The sequence below is a fragment of the Rhea americana genome, unplaced genomic scaffold (assembly GCF_003343005.1).
Source record: "Rhea americana isolate MKP2758 unplaced genomic scaffold, rheAme1 scaffold_0, whole genome shotgun sequence".
NCBI lineage: Eukaryota > Metazoa > Chordata > Aves > Rheiformes > Rheidae > Rhea > Rhea americana.
The window spans coordinates 11,349,494-11,369,498 of NW_028185037.1; the positions used below are offsets into that span (position 1 = coordinate 11,349,494).

The following is a 20,005-nucleotide window of genomic DNA, read 5'->3' on the forward strand; positions in this document are numbered from 1 at the left end:
CTTTGTGCCTTTTGAGAGCGAAGCCGCAAGCAGCAGCTGAGCCAAGCTGGCAGCAGTGGCACAAGAACGGGGCCCGGTCCTTCCCCCACGTCCCAGCTTCCCACTGCCCAGCCCCGCAATCAGCTTGCTGCTTGCAGAGCCTTGTCTGAAAACACCCACTAACGCAGCAAACCCCCGAGCTGTTTTGTTGGCTGCCGCTTCAGCTGCTCGAGTCCGGGCGCAGAAGAGCCCGAGTGACGCGTGCGAAGTCAGTCAGCGGTGGGACCACGGGCCCAGGAGATGCCTCCTTCGGCAGCGATGCCTCCTTCCCCCAGCAGCAGCAAGCTGTTAAATCACCAGCAGCATCCTGCAGTATCACTCTTATGCAGAAATGAGAAAAAAAAAAACAATCTAGCTAAACATGCTTTAAGTTTTGGCTTGCGTTTTAGGATGTTTACCACAAAAATATGCAGGTCTATCTTTCTAAGCACTGTACTAAGTGAAATATGTTCCAATCAAATACAAAGTTTCTCCAATGAAATCCTGACTCATCTACATCAACAAAATTCATGCACATTGTAGACTTACCCTGATACTAATAGTAAGAAAAGAAAACCCTAAAAATATGTTTAGTAAGACTATATTTAGGATATTAGATGACTATAGAATAACACAGACTATGCTAGCTGCCAGGGCTTAGTAGGGACAAAAACACTCATATTATTACCGATTTACATAATAAAATCAGGATATAAATATATAACATGTATAAATGTATTTTAAAATACAATATATTACAATAAATAAATATAATGTCAAAAYATATTTGTACTTGTTCATAAATAAATCTAACTTAAAACATTTATATTTGCCTTCTATCTTTTAAGGGTCCTATGCAATACTGATACCATGTTAAAAATCAGGTTCTWACTTTTCTGTGAATAAACCATCTTAAGGAACTGAAAACATTGACAWGACTTAAATTTCCTTATATAAAATTTACATAAATTCCTATATTTCTGTGAATATGAAATCAACTAAAACACAACTTTAACATTCTAAAAAGCTCAAGGGTGTAAGGACAGCTTGTAGACACTGGTTTTAAGCCCAGTTTGCGTTCCAGTTCCTCATAGGACTGCATACCACATGCAAGGACAGTACCAGGTCGCCCAAGAACTCGGAGAAGCTGCGTTCTGCTGTCCCTCCTCCAGCGCACRAGGACAGATGACGACTATCTTAACTAAAAGCTGGAGGATGTCTACAAACGTAGGAAATGCACAGCAGTTACTTTACCGACATCTTCTATAGTTACACTGAGACGTAAAGGAAAAACGCAAGACTAATGGAAAGTCTATACTAAAGTTTTAAATAGGTAGCCTGATATTACGTATTTGCCTTACACTGTTTCTAATGAACAAAACAAGGGAAAACGCATTAAAATCTGAGATATCAAAATAGCCTCTCCAGACCTGGATCTCTTTGCCTGTTTCCAAGAACATATGCATTTCTGCTCTGTATGTGTAATGCATGTTCTTCCAGTATCCAGGGACCACCCCACCTAAAACGAAATGTTTCTCCTTCTGTTTCAAGGAGAGTGCACTAGAAACCTGAAATTTAAACTGAAAATCACAACCTTTACTAAAAGAAACCGCATAGGTTACAGCTCATCTCTCAGGTTCGATTGTGCAGAGAATAAAGAGCTTAATCCACCATTCAAATCCCAAGGGTTTAACTGAATTGACATACGGTTAAAATTTTGAAATAATCAAAGTTTTAAATGGGGGGGGGACAACAAAAAAACCAATAAAGCCCCACCAAACCCACGCTGAACCGCAGTCACTAAGCTCTTTGCGAGGCAAAGGCCTTTGCTTCCCCACCTTCCACAAGCGCCCAAACGTCCAGCGAGTCACTGCAGTAATTTCTCTGATTGAGAAAAGGAAGACCAAAGAAACCACGAAAATAAACTGTAACGGGAAGGTCACCCGCACAAAGGCGCTGCAGCCGGGCCAAGCCTCCCGTAAACACCTCCGACAGACGCTTGCCAATCTGCTGCTCAAAAGCCTCTGAGGAAAGAGCTTTCATACCATCACGAGGTGCCGCTGCAACATTTCACAGCCTTTCTTCCCCTCACAAATTAAGCCAATCCTTTCCTTCTCACAGAAAATACCAAGAACAACTGATAAACGCTTTTTGTAGCAACCCCTTAGGTGGTAGAACGGAGAGTTCCTTCCTCAGACTTTATTCTAGACTGAGAACATCCAGTTCTCTGTTTTTTCTTATATGTTACCTACTGTTTCTCTTTTGGAGAATTTGTCCACCTATTTCCTGAAGCGCGCTGCCCAAAGCTGCACACAGTATTGCCAGTGAGGTTTCTCAGCGCTGGATAGTCGAAACACCTCTGTGCCTTACACAAAACATTCCCGTGAATTAACTCTTCAGCGAGAACTGCCTTYTCGTAACAGGATCAAGTCTATGCGGTCAGATGCTATTTTTCTCACTGTACATTCACAAGTACATCTTGCAATCATGTGCTTCATTGTCCTCTCAAGTTCAGCATTTAAAATTCAGTAAGAACGAATGTGAACTTGCTGATTTTGGATCACCTAGGATGACAACCTACCAGTGTGTTAGCACTGTCTACTCATTTAGTACTATCCACTGACTTAGAGCTTTTTTGTATGCCATCAAGCACATCAAGCTCTGAATCAGGCCCATGGCAGAACCTCAGATACTGTACCAGAAAAGTCCTTATGTTTTCTCCCCATTTTCTAGCAACTGTGTCTTTGCCATATTTCCTTAGCTTATGTTCAACAATTCACTCAAGGTCAAATAGGCAAATATACGAAACTTAAAATTACAGCATTACAGCTCTGTGCCCATATCGGTAAACAATACTTTCCCCCTCCGGGTAATAGACTATGAATCCATGTCTCCAAAAGTAAAAACTGCACCAGCCTAAATTATCCATGACCTCATTTTTAAAACATAAATGCATCTGCCTCCGCTCTACCAAACAATGCCAGCTTTCACTGCTTATTAGCCCAGGTCTCCCACAAACACCTTTGGCACTGTTACCTCACTCCTTAGCCAAGGGAAAAAAATCTAAAAATATTTCCATCGAGCTATTACTATAGCCTCACGAACCTCTCCCTATGATTCACAATTCAGTGAATTGTGCTAATGTAACAGTTTGCTGGCCCAGGAGAGGTGGAAAGCTCAACTGCACACATTGTTAGTCCACCCAAAACATGCTCAGGACTTCACTCCAGTCACACTTGGACATCTCCCTCTTCCTGTTGCACCTTTACTTCACCTAAATCGTAAGAGCTGGCAGTCTTTGCAAACTGGAGGGGAAACAAATCGTGCCAAGGGGGATTCACCTACCACGAAGGCTACTTGCATTGTAGCACATGTAGCAGATGCAGCACCACATCATGCAGGGGAGAAGTTGTGTGATGCTGCCAAGTTCCAGAAAGTCCAAACCCAGCTTCAAACATATTTTAACATGTGTTTGGAGTAAACCAATTAGCAAAAGTATTCACATGTGGTTTTTGAATAACAGAGTGTGTGTGTATATATGTATATACACATATATACATATATATGTATATATGTATATATGTATATATGTATATACACTCTCATATAATGTAATATAAGTGTATTACAAAAGACTTAAGTCTACTGCTTATCTTTTGATTCTACAGGTGACTTGTTACAAGAATTACAGGATTCAACAGTAGGTATACAATATAAAAGCATTTATTAACGTTTATGAAACAGAATATGGCTTTAAAAAACCTTCCTGGGTCCCCTGTTGAACTCTTTCTTTGCCCTAGAAGTAGAATCAGTCCCTCTCACAGGAGTTCATGAAAAATTTTAAATAAAATGTTTAACCCAAATACAACCATCTTACAGAAAGCCGAATGAAATAYGAACTCTGGGCAACAGAAGTCAACCAGCACGAGGAAATAAAACCTCTGCCTCTACGTACAAATAAAGAAAACATATAAAAAGTGGCAGAGACGACTGTACCTCTATTATCAGAACTTTTAAAAACTTAAGTTTTTAAATAAAACATTTGCTGGGTGTAAATATTACACTGCATAAAACACAGCAAAAGAAATCTCACTGTATTCATCACTTAGAGTCCCAGACCTAGATTACTCTAATAATGTATTTTTCCTGTGGATTCATGAACTGATAGAACAGAATGCTTCCAAGAAAGCACCTTTCAGCAGGAGGAAATATATATTTTTAAATCTATATGTAGCTTTTCAAAAATACTTTTCAATTTTATCAAAGCCATTCTTCAAAAGCATATTCCAATGTCAAGCTTAAAGAAAAAATTCGGCTTTTGTCAAAATAATTTGCAAACTTTATTGGATTTTTAAAAGCCTGATTACAGGACAAAACATGCATTAAGCATTTTGCTAAAATTCCAAAAACATAATTGCAGAGTGTCAATATATTCAAAGGGTCATGTCCGTAATAAATACCTGCAGCTTAAAAGCAGCTTGGAATTTTTAAGAGTTTTAGTATCTGAAAAAGGCAAATGTTCTATATACTGTTCTTAAAATTCTGACATTACACTGCAATGGTTAAAGCAAGAAACAGCTCAATTGAAGACTACAGAAAATCTTCGTCTTCTCAGGAGGTCTACGCTTCGGTATACAGTACTACCTTGGAAACAGCACTTCACCAAAGGTCTGGCAGTTGGCTTCTCTTTAAAACATACTCTGCCTCATAACATTCTTCAAAGGATTAAAACATAATTGATTCTGGCAGTACACATGGTCAGCATGATGTGCAGGGGGCCATGCCCCATGCCAGTAGACATGCAGCCCTTACATACAGGGCTGTTTTCTTTCTTTAAAATGAAGATGATGAAAAAAAAGAYGGCTGCGTGAGGTGTAGAGAACAGTGAAATACAAAATGACTGAGAATCAGAAAACATGTTTTGAATTAGATTATTTCAACAACTGCATATGCAAACAGAAGACTTCAAATTAGGGCTGTGGCAGAGCTGCTGAATTGCTAAGGCAATTCACATATTCCTATTTCCATAAAAAAAGATAGAAGCTATAGTTATATACATCCTTCTAAGTATTCAGAGAATATTGCAAGTCGAATTCTAGAGCCACTGCTATCAGTCTGAAAGTGATGGAGAACGGATTGATCGTGCACTGGCTGGACTGTTAGAGAAAGCAAAGGGATCCTTTTCCTTTTCTTTACTATCATGTTTATGTTTATGCTTATGCTTATGCTTGTGTTTCTTCTTCTTTTTCTTGTGCTCGTGGTGGTGGTGGTGGTGGTGATCACTATGTTTTGAGGAGTTAGATTCTTTACTAAACACAGAGAGTGGAGCTGCCGAGACAGGGTGCATGTTTATCTCTCCTGAAGATTGTTCTTTACCTAAGAAAATGACATAAAGGGATTAATAAATTATTAATTTGTATGACTGTCAAACTGAAGAAATTCTAGGATATTAGATAGGACATATAATATGCAAACATATAGCCTGCTAGCACCATTAGCTTTTTGCTATGTTCAGAAAAGCTCCAAACATGCTGTTCATGTTTCCATACTACTGACGATTTTGTTGACAACAGCAGTGAGGTACTACTACCTCCCTCAAAGTGTAAGCGTATCCCAGAAGATTAGGAGCTGTATGGAACTAGGAGACWGAAAGTTACAATGGTTTCAAGAAATCAAAGTTTAAACACAGTAGGGTACTGTGTTTACTACACAGTAGATACCTACTATACCAGGAGAAACGAACAATATAGGTACTCATGAAAACTATGGATGTAAAGTACAGGAGTGACATACATTAAAGTGCAGCTTTGGGATGTGAACTCCCTTCAGTCAGGAAACAAAGTTCCCTACAAATATATATAAACCTTTTGATACCAAACAGCAGAAAAGAATTAATTGATTTTTCAAGTTAAGTGCATCTTAAAACTGATTTTCCCTACTTTAAAGTTTATTCAAAGTTTTGTTCTTAAGTGAAAAAAAAAATCCAAAGGCAGTTATGACATCCACTAGCATGGATTTCACAAACGCAGTACGACTACTTTCATATTATGTGAGCCTGATATCTGAATCTGGTGGAGAGAAAATTTGATCCATGGCCTCTCATTTCCTGAGCTGCTGCTCTCATTCTCTCTTTGGCTCATTTAATATTTCATTATTTCACACAAACTGCAATAGCTTCAACAGTAGGGATAAAAGGGAAATGATCCAAGAACAGCATAGTTAATCAGGGCAAACACTTGAAATGTTTSTTGAGTTCGTTTAGGCAGAAATTAAACCACTCACAACACAGGTAACTGCTTCAACTACTATGCAAGTGCATAAAAGCACCAGAGTTCTGAAGGCAAGTATTCCTTTAAAGCTTTTTATACCTTAGTAAATTTTCTTCCCAGCATCCTAAAATTTTTTCCCCTTCATTTTTTTTGAGGGGTGAAAATATCCCCGTTCAAGAACAAGGAATTCTACTGTATACTTCAAATACCTTTTTCTGTATATTTGAAAACATATTTTTTCCAGTACATTTTTTGCGTATTACTTTAAGATCACAAACAATTCTCCTGTGGCAATGCTTTACTCCTGAAAGTCAGAGCCAACTTGCTTTAGTATGATAAATAAGCACTAAGAAAGACTTCTGTGCAATGGTATCTAGCTTATTCAAAAGAAGATTAAGAATCAATCACTTTAAGTACATTTATAGTTATTTTATAGTGTTTTTTCCTTTAATATAGCTGAAAGAGACAACATAGTGCATATGTAAGCAGTGTTTAAAATTCAGAATTAAAAAAACACATTGTTCACAGTAAGGAGAATCAATCACTTATCAYGGGGCATGGTAGAATCTACTGAAACTCATAAGAATCAAAAGTGATGTCTTTCTAAAAACATGCCTAGGTCCAAGATCTGAACACAACGCAGTATACAATTCTGCTAATGTTATAAAGGAGATCAGAATAGAATACAAGTCTCCTACACTTAAAAATCTCTGAATAGGCAAATATTTTTAAAAAAGTTTAGTCTTGACTTCATTAGGATGATCCAGGAACAAGTGCACRTTAGCAATGCAAACGTTTCTTAATAGAATTCACAAAGCCTTTACGTTTTGAATTACATTATGGCAGATATAAGATATGCACACGCATTAAGACTTTGGCTTGCTGACTTCAACGCAGAGTTACTACACCTTTTTTTGCATTCTTACCTAGAGCAGTTCTCAACAACACTGACAGCATGCAGAAAAGTAGGAGATGGCTTCACTGTTTAACTAGTTGTAGTTACATTTGTCTTATGGAATGGCTACCTATAGCTAAACCTATMCCCATAATCTGAGCTCATTCCTCTAAAGCAAACAATTTTTAAACAAGTAGCTTAAAAACAARCAAACAAACRAACAAAAAACCAGCAACAAGCATGCAAAAACATTTGTTATATGGAAAACAATTCCGGAAGAAGAGATTATATTACCAAGGTCATTAGGAAAGAAATACTTGGAAGCTGTACCTCAGACAATGAAMGCACATACTATTTCACACAATTAAAATACACTACAGTAGTCAAAAAGACAAACTGTGGTAGTGACACAAATACTGCTTCTAAGAATACAAAAATAAATGACACTGGAAGAAACCATAAGTAATTYCAGTCAATGTTCGTCCACAAAAGATGTGCAAAAGATTACCCAAGGCAGGGAACACAGCCTCACACATTCTCAAGCTATTGACACATGGTACATAAAATTCTACAATACAGACTACAGTCAACAGAAACAAAAAAAGCCCTGTGCAACAAACCCTTAAAACATCACTAGTTCCAAACTGTGAAGGAAATTGAATTTGTGAATCTACACGCTACATTTGTAACAACCTCAAACCAAAGCTAAGCCTCTAAGTTTTAAAAATGTTAGCCCCCTATTAGTGGAATAAGGACACGGGGTCTAAGTTTGCAGGGATGATGCAGCAGTAGCTCTAAGCGTAAAGTGCTGTGAACACAAAGGACGCAACCAACAGCCCTTTGCGATGCTGTAGCGTTACCTGATGCTTGTGGTGTTTCCTGTTGTTTATTGTTCTACCAGCTCCACTAATGCAACAGTCTACCTAATCATTTCTTATTTCAGCCAGGTTATCAAAATTTTCTATTTAAATAATTTAGGTTAAATGCTGTTGACTGGAAAAAGCTAGAGAGCAAATATAACGCTAGCTTAAGCCAACTTGCCTGAGGCAGTGGTGATGAACACCTGGAGACTGGAACAGGCAGGAAGATGTTCAGGAAGAGGGGAATGTGATCCAGCCATAACTCAGAGGTTACTGACACAGTCAACACTAGTAATACTGTGCAATGTCAGTTAGAAATGAGAAAGTGTCGTTATAACATCTACTTTTACTGAATCAATCGTAAGTACACATTTTTTCATAGAACTCACTGATAACAAAAATATTTTGCTTTTTAAATACAAAAGTAACAACGATCCAAAAAATATCTTCACACTAACAAAGAATGCTCTGAAACCAGCAATCAAATACACTGATTCTGGACGATGTCTGAGAATGGATGTACTCAGACCGCTGAACTCAGTTCTTTGTGAAACAAACAGCTCTCTAAAAGCTCCGTGAAAGATTTTACATATTTGTATCTGTAAAATTTGCCCTAGAAAGGAATCGGTGTTGAAGAGGCAGAACACTTTTTCTTCTTCATAATTTCCTTTTAATTAATAGCTACTCAAGYCTCATGCCAGGAACCTGCCAATCTAGAAAAGCCAGGCTAAATGGGAATCACTTCAAAGGACATTAATATCATGCTCAGACCAACGGGGGGGGAGACGGCTGCACGGAGACACAAAGCATTCCCCTTCCCTGCAGGGAAGCCACTTTCTCCTAGTACAGGGAGCAAGAATGGATTCTGGGTTTCTCAAATAATAGCAGAGCACAATAAATACAGGGTGAGCCCGGGAGTTCATTTCTGAAGTGGCTAGCAGCATTCCTTGGCACAGAACGCACATACGTATGTCTACCCACTTGGATCTCCTCCTGGTCTGGATGTGGAGATTCCAGTATAACCATTGGCTTTTTGGTGTTCCAGTTAGTTGGGCAGGTGTTTAAAATTAGACAGGATTACTCTCCCATGGGGGAAAGATCAGAAACTTTGTGCACACCTTATCTGGAATGATACAAATACTGTAAACATGGTACAAAATAATAAAATACAAAAACTCGTGGAATTAAAGTGTTTTATACCTTGAAAACTTTGAAGTAATATTCTCTGTCACAATAAAAATTGTTGTCAGACAATTACAACGTCTTGTTCATCAGTGGTCTTAGGTAGGGTTTTTTTTCTTTTAAGAATCATTGGTGCATGAACATTTTGTATTGAACCTTTACAATTGTTAAGATATAACTTGGCACATCAACGTGGAAACAAGCTCTCAAAAGATCTCCCAGCTGGTGTCTCTCCCGTATTTCTGATTTTGTGTGGGCAGCGTGGGACACCACAGACTTACGGTCTCTGTTTCTTTGCATTTACAATCTATTTAAAACTGCTGGCTCAAGCAGGACTTTTCCAAATTGACACTTGCTAAAAATGACTCCATTTGCACCTGATTTACTCAACTGGGAGAAATTAACTTTGCAAATCACAGTAAAGGGTAACAGCCACTGATCCAGTGTTTTCACCTGAGGATGGGCCAGTGATCATGAATGGTGACACTGCTCACAGCTGGGAAGAGTATCAACATAGGTATGCTAGCACTTAATAAGGCTCTCCTAGAACCCAAAGAAAACTTGATGAGAAAGACCATGTATTCTCTTCACCTAATAGCTGGATTACAGCTCTGGCTAGTATTTGCTCTAAAGATTATATGACTAAAAAAGCTGAAAACATTTTGAAAGCTGTTTTCTTAAGTATCTTGTTTCTCCTTATTTCTACTATTCTCTTTTAATGTTGCCCTAGAAACATCTCAAATTTTCAATTCAAAAATGTGTATGCATCTATTGAAACATCAATGAAGTCCRCACACAGAAGTCACCAAGTGCAATTAATCCCCAGTTTCCAGGATGCAAGTGAGTTTTTCATTTGTCTTAAATAGAATTTTCTAATTGTATATTTACAGTGCCAATTTTCCATATAGCACAGGTCTTTTAAAAACCATACTGCAAAACTTAAGGATTGAGAGTAAGGAGGAAAGGTCTAATCTTTATGCAAAAAATAAAAAAAAAGAGTTATTCTGAGGTTATGCTAAATAATCAGTTAAAAATAGTATTTAAGCAAAATTAACAATTTGCAGATTCATTTGACTTCATAAAATTCTTTAGTGAGATTTTTAACTAGATCAACATGACCTTATATCTTCCCTCTGCTAAAATATTTTAAAGATAATCAGGTGATTTAACTAAAATATATTTGTAACTGATAACTCTTTTAACTATTATCTCTTTCATTTGATTTAACAACTATATTGCTTTGCCCCTACAACAAATCAGTGGCTTAATTGCAGTGTTGGTTTTACTGCATTTACTTCAATATTCTAAAAAATTTTCGAGAGAGAAGAAAAGTAAGTCTGTTCAGAATACATTGTGGCTCTAATAGTTATTAGGTAGTTCACTTGAAATTTAACCAGTAGCCTTATCCAGCTTCTGGGTTTGACAAAGAATAGTTATTTTTCCCAGAGACAGGCAGAGCTACAATATTATGTTGTTTTTACTAAACAGCATAGATGAGATTCTGCAGTCAAACACTGGATGCATTTTTATGTACTTTCATTTATGCTATGACTTTATCTACAGGATTTATATTTGTATTACAGCTGCTTTCACACTCTTCAGAATAAAGAATTTGAAAACAACCTTCTTTATGAAGCATAACATTAACCACATGCTATTTCAGCAAGGCAAAATTAGCTACAGAACCTCAAAATCTGAGATCTACCAATTTGGAAGCAGTTATATTTTAGGTAATAAAGTCAATTTAAGTATAATGGATAGTATCAAACAGATAATATATTCATATTGTATGTTATTAAAGARAAGTCTAACAGAATGGTTCTAAATTTTTTCCAGCTTAAAAAGCAAAGCTAAAATCCACCATTGTCACTGTTATCCTTGTATCTGAGAAGTAAAGTTTACTTACATGTCTGTCTATATTATTAAACATAGGTCAGCCTTTGACAAGGAGCTACTGACTGGTGGTTGACCTTTGAGATAATGCTGTTCTTACAGCTAACTCAGGTAACTCAGCTCCATTGCAGAGGACTCRACTTTCTACATGGTTCAGGCTGAATTCCCATCAACCACCGCACCTGAAGTGCTGCGGTTTGCACTACATGCTCAGAGTCAGAAAAGCRACTGTCACTACAGATAGTGAACATCTCTGCATATACTAGTATACTCTTAGCATGTTTTCAAAATATTTCTACCTGTACTTTTTTAAAAAAATTATTTTTGGTAGAAATAAAGACAAGAGAGAACTGGATCCTATTTTGGCTCCTGAACTGCCAAAAATGGTTAGCAAAATTCTAATAATTTATTAGGGGTGATTTGTTGAGCCACAACACACAACTTCACCGGCAGATCACACGGTGCTATAACTAAGCATTTACTACAGTTAGACATTTATGTTTGTAAGCACAAAAAAGAGTCTAATTAATAAACACTGACATAGGCAGTGTGAGTTTTACAGAAGTTTATTTTGAAGTATCTCTGTACCTTAGGATCAGTGAAATATTAAAGCAGTATATCTTAATTTTTTAATTTCACTGTAGTCACTCGAACAACGCAGGACTACTCACGTTAGTCTGACATACAGTGTCAAACCTACTGCTTACATTAGAAAACACATCTGATCTTGAGATTCTTTTGATTTAAAACAGAGTAAGGAGTACATTTTTAAGGATATAGCAGGAAATCTGTCCTCGTATTAGAAACCTTACCTTGCATGGCTTCAGAGGCTCAAAAGAGGCTGCCATGTTTCTGGTACTTAGAGTAGAACATTTAGATCAATGTAACAGCATTCTTCAGACAGTTCACACCTGATCTTTTGTTTTAATAAGTTCTTGCAAAAATGTTCAGAATCCTTCATAACTACCAGAGTCCACAGGTTTATTATTGGATAGAGGATGCTTTAGTAACTTTCAAAACATCTTTATGAACGACTATGAAAAGTGATTTAATTATAGTACTAAATCTTGTAATCCTGAAAGAGTAGTAGTAAAAGGCTTTATTACCCTTGTAGCATGTCTCAAGTGTACAGAAATAAAAAAATGTTCTTAAGGAAAACTACAACTGTCCTGGCTTTCTGGTGATTCCATCAACTTGAACAAATCCAAATTATCATCCTAAGTGGGCAGGGGGAAGAACGCATAGACAGAGCAACATTCAGAGCCAACTCAAGCTTCCTCTTTGCAGCTGCTAYTCGCAGGCTGTGTTTGGCTAATGACCTAACACCGCATGTGACATGTGGGGATGTGACCCCCAGCTATGAGACGAAAACTAAATACGGGCTCAGAGCTCACTCTCACTGCCAAGTAAGAGTCGCAGAGCTGACGCAGATACCASATCTTACGACTTTACTGAGAAGATACTGAGACCTCTTTAGAACCTGTATGAAACTATTTAAGAACCAGTCATGACAGTGCACCCATCCTCTGTCATTTCTGCAATAACTCCAAGTTTTTGATGGTTCTCAGGAAGTATTATTTCTTTGCAAAACAATATGTGTAAACAATTCTATTTACATACACTGCGATTTTTTCCATCTGTCTGGCATCTTTTCTCAGCAATATTCTATTTCCTGAAGGATGAGCTGCCTTTATTTACTCAGTCTGAAATCCATATATCTCTGCTTCTAACAGAGATGCTCCGAGTAAGAAACAGGTGAAATTTTAGAAGCAAAGAACATCTCAAGTGGAACTGTTTCTAACAGCRCAAACCAAAGAAAATGAAATGAATCTGACATGTTTTAAAATAATGCATTTCAAAGACATCTTGCTATTTAAAATGAGGTCTCTGGCAAAAGTAGCACTTGTCCCTTTTGTGACCTATTAAAGAAAATGTATTCCAGTATGATGAATGCCCAAATGGAAGAGGTGAGAAAGTCATTCAGCACACACATGAAACTCAAAGTAGCTTTCCTGCATGCTGTGTATCTACAAAAGCAGCAGTGAACTGGCCATTACTCCACTCCTAATCAGACTTTACTCATTCTGAACTCTAACGCAAATTTAATAGGCAACAGTCCTGGAGTGCACAGCTTGCTTACAGAAYGTCCCGTAAGTCCTATTTGTAAAGCATTTGGCAAAGTTTTGTTTATGACTTTATATCCCATAGTGTGTGTAAACTGAGTGAAGAAATTTATTGCAAAATATCATGTAAGAGTTATAAATACTAATCCTCAGCGGATCAGCTTCATATTTGCATGCTCTAGATATGTCATTCTTTGTCATAACAGAAAATGTGACTATAACATTGAGGGCAAAATTCAAAGCAGTTCTAAGAGGTTTAAAGCAGAGCTTGTGTACAGTTAGGCTCCTAAGCTCATGAGAGCAACCTCTATGCTTCCCTCCACTTTATTCTGAGATGCTGCAGATTTAGGCAAAAAGTTCTGAGCTGTGCTAGTCTGCATGTCTAATAGCAACACCGTCCTGGTTGAGCTGGTTGGGCAGGCACATATCATTAACCCAAGGCCATCTGGAATCCAGAAACTAGACCTCCCTGTGTTTTATGTCCCCATATGAACTTAATTTGTTAGCTGAGCAATGACAGCAGTTACCTTTTATAAAAAAAACTTAGCGGTTAGAGCATCTGCCAAGGAAGTAGAAACCTAAGTTGTATGCCCTAAGGGAGTATGAACCTACAGCTTCTACATCCGCAGCCAGCACCCGAGGCACCGGGCTATGGATGATCCTGCTGTGAAGATCCTGCACCAACCCTTCTATTACACGGGGCCCCTATGCTGCCAGGAACRCTCAGGTCACGAGGAAAGGAGATGAGGCAGCTTCTTAGCACTGCCCCAGACCTAGGGCACTCGAGCACAAACCAATGTTCCAGATCCTGCTGCTACGGTCTCCTTGTGCTTTAAATTAGGCAATCATTGGATAAAAACAGCAAAACAAGCAAGAGGCAAAGCACTCTGAATCCTACTTCTAGGGCCGAATACTTTTACACACTGCAATTATGCAATCTTGAATCCTCATTTTGGATGTGGAGCCAAGATCTCACAAAATGTTATGCAGTTACACTACCTCAGCTTAGTTCCACTGGCACTATCTGGAATTAAATTAAAGAAATATGGTTAAAAGATTTTGAGAAACTAAAAGCCAATTACTGGATTTCTCTGCTAGTGACAGATAAGCAAAGAGGTTTGAAGTTAATTAATAATACTCAGTCTGTCTAAGTTTTTTAATAAATATTCTTTCACAAGTAATTTTTAACAAATATTTCATGACAAAACTATTAAAGTACTAAAAGAAAAAAGTGCTAGATATGAAACTATAGATGCAACCTTTTCAATTTTGCAAACCCAGGCACCTCTGAGGCTTGTATGCTTTTTAACTACTGACATTAAATTACAAACTACTAAGATTACTTTTTTAAATCAAATAGCTTTGCTATTTTTAAAATTAATTTTCAAAATTATTCTTTTTAAATAAAACTGGCAAAATCAATTTCACCTAATTGCTTATGGGGTTCTATTTTAGCTTTACCTTATCTTATTCATTTCTTAGCTTTGCAGTTTTACAAGCTTGATATATACTTGCCTTACTTAGATATGCATCAAAATCCACAACATGTACACCTATCTATAAATATACTAGAAGCTAAAGAAATGTCCTTATGCACCCCTTTACACACTCCRTTCTATTCAGGTAACATTCAAAACTTACAAAACTGCATTTATAGGAATAAGTAGCAGAAAAAAACCCACAACTGAATTAGCTGAAAAATTCATGCTATCATTCGCCAATAAATTTACTCATACCTGGTGTTGACGGTCTCTCCAACATATTCAAATGATGATAAATAAAGGCTTGACTGTCATGAACTGTGTCCATATCAATTTCCTCCTCTTCTTGAGAGTTTGAGAACTAAGATATCAGGAAAAAAATAAACAAACAGATGCTAATAATTAACTCTTGAGAGCACTAAACAAATTAAATTATTTTATTTTTGAGGTAAACTGGGGGTGAGAGGGAAAGGAATTGATATCTACCACTGCAAAGGAACAAAATTCCAATAAAATTAAAAAGGGTCAGTGTCTTTCCTTCTAATTCTTTCTAATTTACCATGAAGCTGTGTGAACAAGAACATTAACTGTTGACTTTAGTTCTTGCCAGCCAATAAAGAATCTGATGGAAAATGATTTTGCCAAAGTAAGTGTAACAACTACTGTACACATACACACAGCATGTCTTTTGCTTGAACATAGCTTTAAGAAAAGTCAGCAGAAGCCACTGCTGTTATTCTGAACATCCTAAATATTGTGCAAGTTGAATTTCCATTTCTTACTCTGATTTTGAGTTTGACTTTACTGTCTTCATTCTTCTCTAGTATTTGCCCTGGCTCCAATGGAGACCCGAGTGGCATATCAGCCTTCCTCTTCACCCCCTGCTGATGACCAGAAATGCTGGATGCTGTTTCCTTAACAAGATGATCATCCTCCTGAAGCAGCATTAAAAGATCAAAATTAGAAGATAGCAAAAGCCATGTTTCACCTAAAAGAGACCTGATAGCTGAAAACACTTCTGAGTAAATGGGTGATTTGTACAAAGTTTTGCCTGTAGTTCTGGGAAAAAGTATTTTCTAAAACCCTATATGGATTTGTGCCAACCTCTCCTACAAACATAGTTTCTCTTTACTTCTGTCCTTGCTCCCTCTGCATATCTAGCATTGGCATCTTTTCTGTCCCATCTCACAATCATAGTACTGTTGGTGTGCAACAACATTTGCTGCCTCTGAATAGTCTTTCTATAAATCTGTGCCTCACTGACTCTCCTCATTCCAAATCTCAGTTGAAAAACTGTGATAGCTTCTGATCTACATATGGGAATTAGGAAAAGCCTTCTTTTAATTAGCTTTAAAAGCTAATGTTTACTTTGCTGAACAAAAATCATAACTAGCAATTATAATTTGATTTTATATTCCTGATATCACAACAGTATTTATTTAAAAAGTTACTGTTTGCAAATTATTGCTTAGATTAACTACAAAAACAGGGTTAGAGGAATACAAAAATAACAGGAGAGTCTAAAGTTACACATAGAGCCACTAAAATAGGAGACAGGTGTTCCAATATGTCTAATACACACAAAATATGGGAGAAAAAATACCCACAGAAGCAAACACTATTAAATGTTGCCTAAAAGCTAGATAAAAGCCCTATACAGACTCTCAAGAGGATAAGCTGCCCAGCTAGACTGTGCTTCCTCTATTACATAAGGAATGTTCAAGATCCCTAAGCTCTTGCCTTGAGTAATTCAAATTTGATTTTATAAAGTGGGTAACTTTCACCATCCCCAGCACATTCAGCATCACAACAGTATATCTAACACTAATTTTTAAGCTTATTTACGTTCTCAAGATATACAGCCTGCATTAAAATATCTAGTTCATCTGATGGATTCTATCATCTGTTAATTCTTTCTTTCTCAAATATGTATTTTCTTCTTCCTCATTTCATCCCTATTTAACCCAACACAACCTTGTTGTGAAATATTTTTGAGTAAACTTTGGCCAACGTGAGAGTTAGGCTTTGATTTGTATTACTGGCTTGTTTGTTTGTTTGTTTTTCAAGAAGAATCAATTCCTTGAATTTTGGGGGAGTTACAGTAAAAACAATCACCTAGATAAAGAAAGGGGTAGGAGAATGGAGATGAGCTGAGGAGAAGATACAAGGGATGAACTGTGAATTGAGGTTTATACTAATGCTGTATTTTCAGACTAGTGTGGGCCAGCACTGCTGYTGAAAGAAGCAGCCCTTTCTCCTCCCTCACGCTTCTCTGTCCTGGGCCACCACAAGCATTTGTGCAACTGCATGATAAACTTCATCARGAAACTGATCCAGCAGGAAGCATGTGCTCATATGGGGGGAAAGAAAAAAGAAAGAAAGGGGAAAAAAAAAGAGCTATTTTTCAACCAGATCCTCCCCTGACCCAGCTCACTATGCAGCAACAACTGTGCTAGCACAAAGGAGAGGAGAGTGYAACAGGAAAAGAAAAATAAGAAAGATGCTTTTTTCTTTAACGCTTAGGCTACCTCCATGAAATTTTGATATTCACTGAACTGCACCATAAAATTCTGAAGGCAAAATGTCTTCAGCTAATTCTGTTAATTCTGACGCCTGTGTGCAACAAATTAGGACTTTGAACATGTTCTGAAAATATATAGGATTACTCTAAGGATATCTGCTCCACTATCCTTTTCTCCCCCTACTGGAAATAGCCTGCAAGGTACTGTGAAAATTCGCACTCTCAGTTTTTAAACCCATTTTATTCAGATGTATATGAGCTATGGGCTTAATAAAGTAATTGTAAGATATCCCTTTCAAAAAGGTGAACTTTAAAATAACTTTAAACATGCTAATCACATATTCACATTTTCTTTCAGGATTCATTCTCAAGCAGCTCCATCCGATGTAGTTTTTGTAGTTTTTGAAATTAAGAATATTATTTATTATTGAGCTTTCCCTCCATAATTAACCTTGTCCAACAAAGAGACTTAGTCTTGCAGYAGTGTCAGTTACTCTTTAGAAATGTATGACTTGAATAGCTTTCAAGATCCATTTTCTAACTACACTGTGCATTAGAATAGAAGCCTCAAAAGCCAGAATGCTATCAAACTTAGTTACTTTTCAGAAGTTGTTACAAATCCTTCAGAGTACAGTTCTAAGGAAGCAGATTCAAGTGTTCAGTGAAAACATATTAAAGTTCCAACTTTACTATCTCTTGAAGTTGTTTAAAAAGAGGCACCTGTACATATTTTAAGATATAATAAAATTATTGATAAAAGGTTTTGATTGGAAAAAAACCTGCACAACTTGCCTATGAGCAATATTCTTAGCCTAATAAAGTTTTCATCACAGCATCAAACATTTCTGTGAATCACTTCATATCTCATAATATGGGAAAAAGTTTTATAAAGTATGCAAATGATGAAACTAGAAAAAAAACAAAAAGTTTGCATGCTTCATGGAAAACACAGTTAAACCAAGTCAAAGAAGTTACAGTGTATGTCAGCTCTTCAAGTGGAAGAAACAAAGGTAAAGTAACAAGGTGTAAAGGGAGCTTAGATAAAGCATGAAAAGCTTGAAGACGATACATAATGAAATCAGCAACCAGTGCAAGGACGCAAAGCAAGTTGAGTGGCATGTATGCAGATGGTTTGTGCTTACGGTGTTCTGAAATCCTACTGACTGTCCATGATTGTTAGTACTATTCACAGGTTCCTGAGCATTTGCCACTGATTCAGGAATAATCGTTGGATTAAGTACAGCTTTCTTTTCTTTTAGATTAAGAACAAGTCCAAGCTCTGGTAATGGTAAACACGAAGGTCTGCTGAGGCCAAAAAGTGTAAAATACAAGTCCACAGCACCACATCGTAATCTCCAATCATGAGAAGTTCCTAAAAATGAAGAGAGATTATTGTTAACATAGAGAAACAATCTTCTCCTCCCCAAAAATAAAACAGTTGAATCCACCTAAATATGCATATCGTCTATGTCTTATGTGCCTTTCCCTCATTCTTGCTGCCTCTTATTAGCTCTTAAGCTCACTTGTCACATCTGTTTTAAATGAAGACTTTAACTTATTCAGGCTGCAAGTTGGACAATATGTTTGACAAAACAAGATTCAATATCTAAATTGGAAAATTGAGTGTTGTAATAACAAAATGACAAATAAAGGGGTGTGGAGGGGGATCACATCTATATGGTTTCATCATCGTCATTTTAAAGTCTCAAGTTTTACTCTTAAACATCAAGTAGAACATCTTGTACCACAGTGGCCTCCTACATTCATAGATTTGGTTATACGTGCCTGCGTGTATTTCATGAAGTTTAGTAGAAGCCTTCATTACGACTGAGGCCTATTTCTTCTGAAAGCTAGCAATACAGGAACATGCTATCTGATGTGACTACCATGCCATATACTTCACCGGGTACTTAACATTTTAATCTGTATGTAAGTTGGAGATATGTATTCTTATTGCATAAAGCTATGCTTTAGTCATTTTACTTTTCACTATAAACTGTGTACTGCATTAGTATAATCATACTCAAATGCAGAGAGCACATTTGGCACCAGCTACAGCAGAAAGATACCTAACATCTGCTGCAAAGCTGCAAATACAGTGATTCTGGCATCAACTCAGACCAGCACTTGACTCATTACAAGTTTTTTGAACATATTGTTCCACACTAAAAATACAACTATCTCTGGTAAACAAGACACATCCAAATACTCTCTAGAGAATCAGGTGCAAATACTAATTTTTAAACTAWCCTTATCTTTACTTAGTTAATGACCTTAAATAATTTACTCAATTTAAGCTAAAAATTCTTAAAATTACATGCTGAATTCCCATTCTCTCTCCCATTTTCCAACAGAACAGCTAAGCTTAAATACAATTAGCTGTCAAACCTCTTTGCCATCTTTGGAAACTGTGAGCATTATCAATTTTATGAATATTAACACATTAACACAGAAGTAAGAAATGATTACATATATCAGACTCCATTCTTTATGTTGTGCTTATTTTAAAAGAAAATACATCACTAGTATTGAATCACACAGCTTTAAACCTAGTGGCTACTAACTTGTCCCATATTAGCATTTTTCTAAGTACAGCAGAATGCTACAGTTATCCCTTACAGAAAATAAACTGAAACACTATGTCATTTTGATATATATAAATTTAAGTACTTAAAGCCTCATTAATCATAGTAAGAATGTATACCCTACTTGTTACTTGCAAGAAGAGGTAATAATTACAAGCAACACTGCACATACTCTTGT

General features: G+C 36.9%; 1 protein-coding gene across 2 annotated transcripts in view; it reads right to left on the reverse strand.

Annotated features, from left to right (window-relative positions):
- Window positions 1–3,725: 3,725 nt before the first annotated feature.
- Window positions 3,726–20,005, reverse strand: part of TAF2 (TATA-box binding protein associated factor 2) — a 62,125-nt gene continuing 45,845 nt past the window's right edge. Inside the window, exons 23-26 of one of the 2 annotated variants that reach the window (XM_085312998.1) lie at window positions 18,385–18,614; window positions 15,504–15,656; window positions 14,977–15,082; window positions 3,726–5,394 (exon numbers count right to left, since the gene is read on the reverse strand). In XM_085312998.1, the coding sequence (XP_085169124.1) occupies window positions 5,129–5,394; window positions 14,977–15,082; window positions 15,504–15,656; window positions 18,385–18,614 (755 nt within the window). In that variant the 3' untranslated portion in view covers window positions 3,726–5,128. The remainder of the gene's footprint in view (window positions 5,395–14,976; window positions 15,083–15,503; window positions 15,657–18,384; window positions 18,615–20,005) is intronic. The other variant, XM_085313073.1, reaches the window with a different exon arrangement.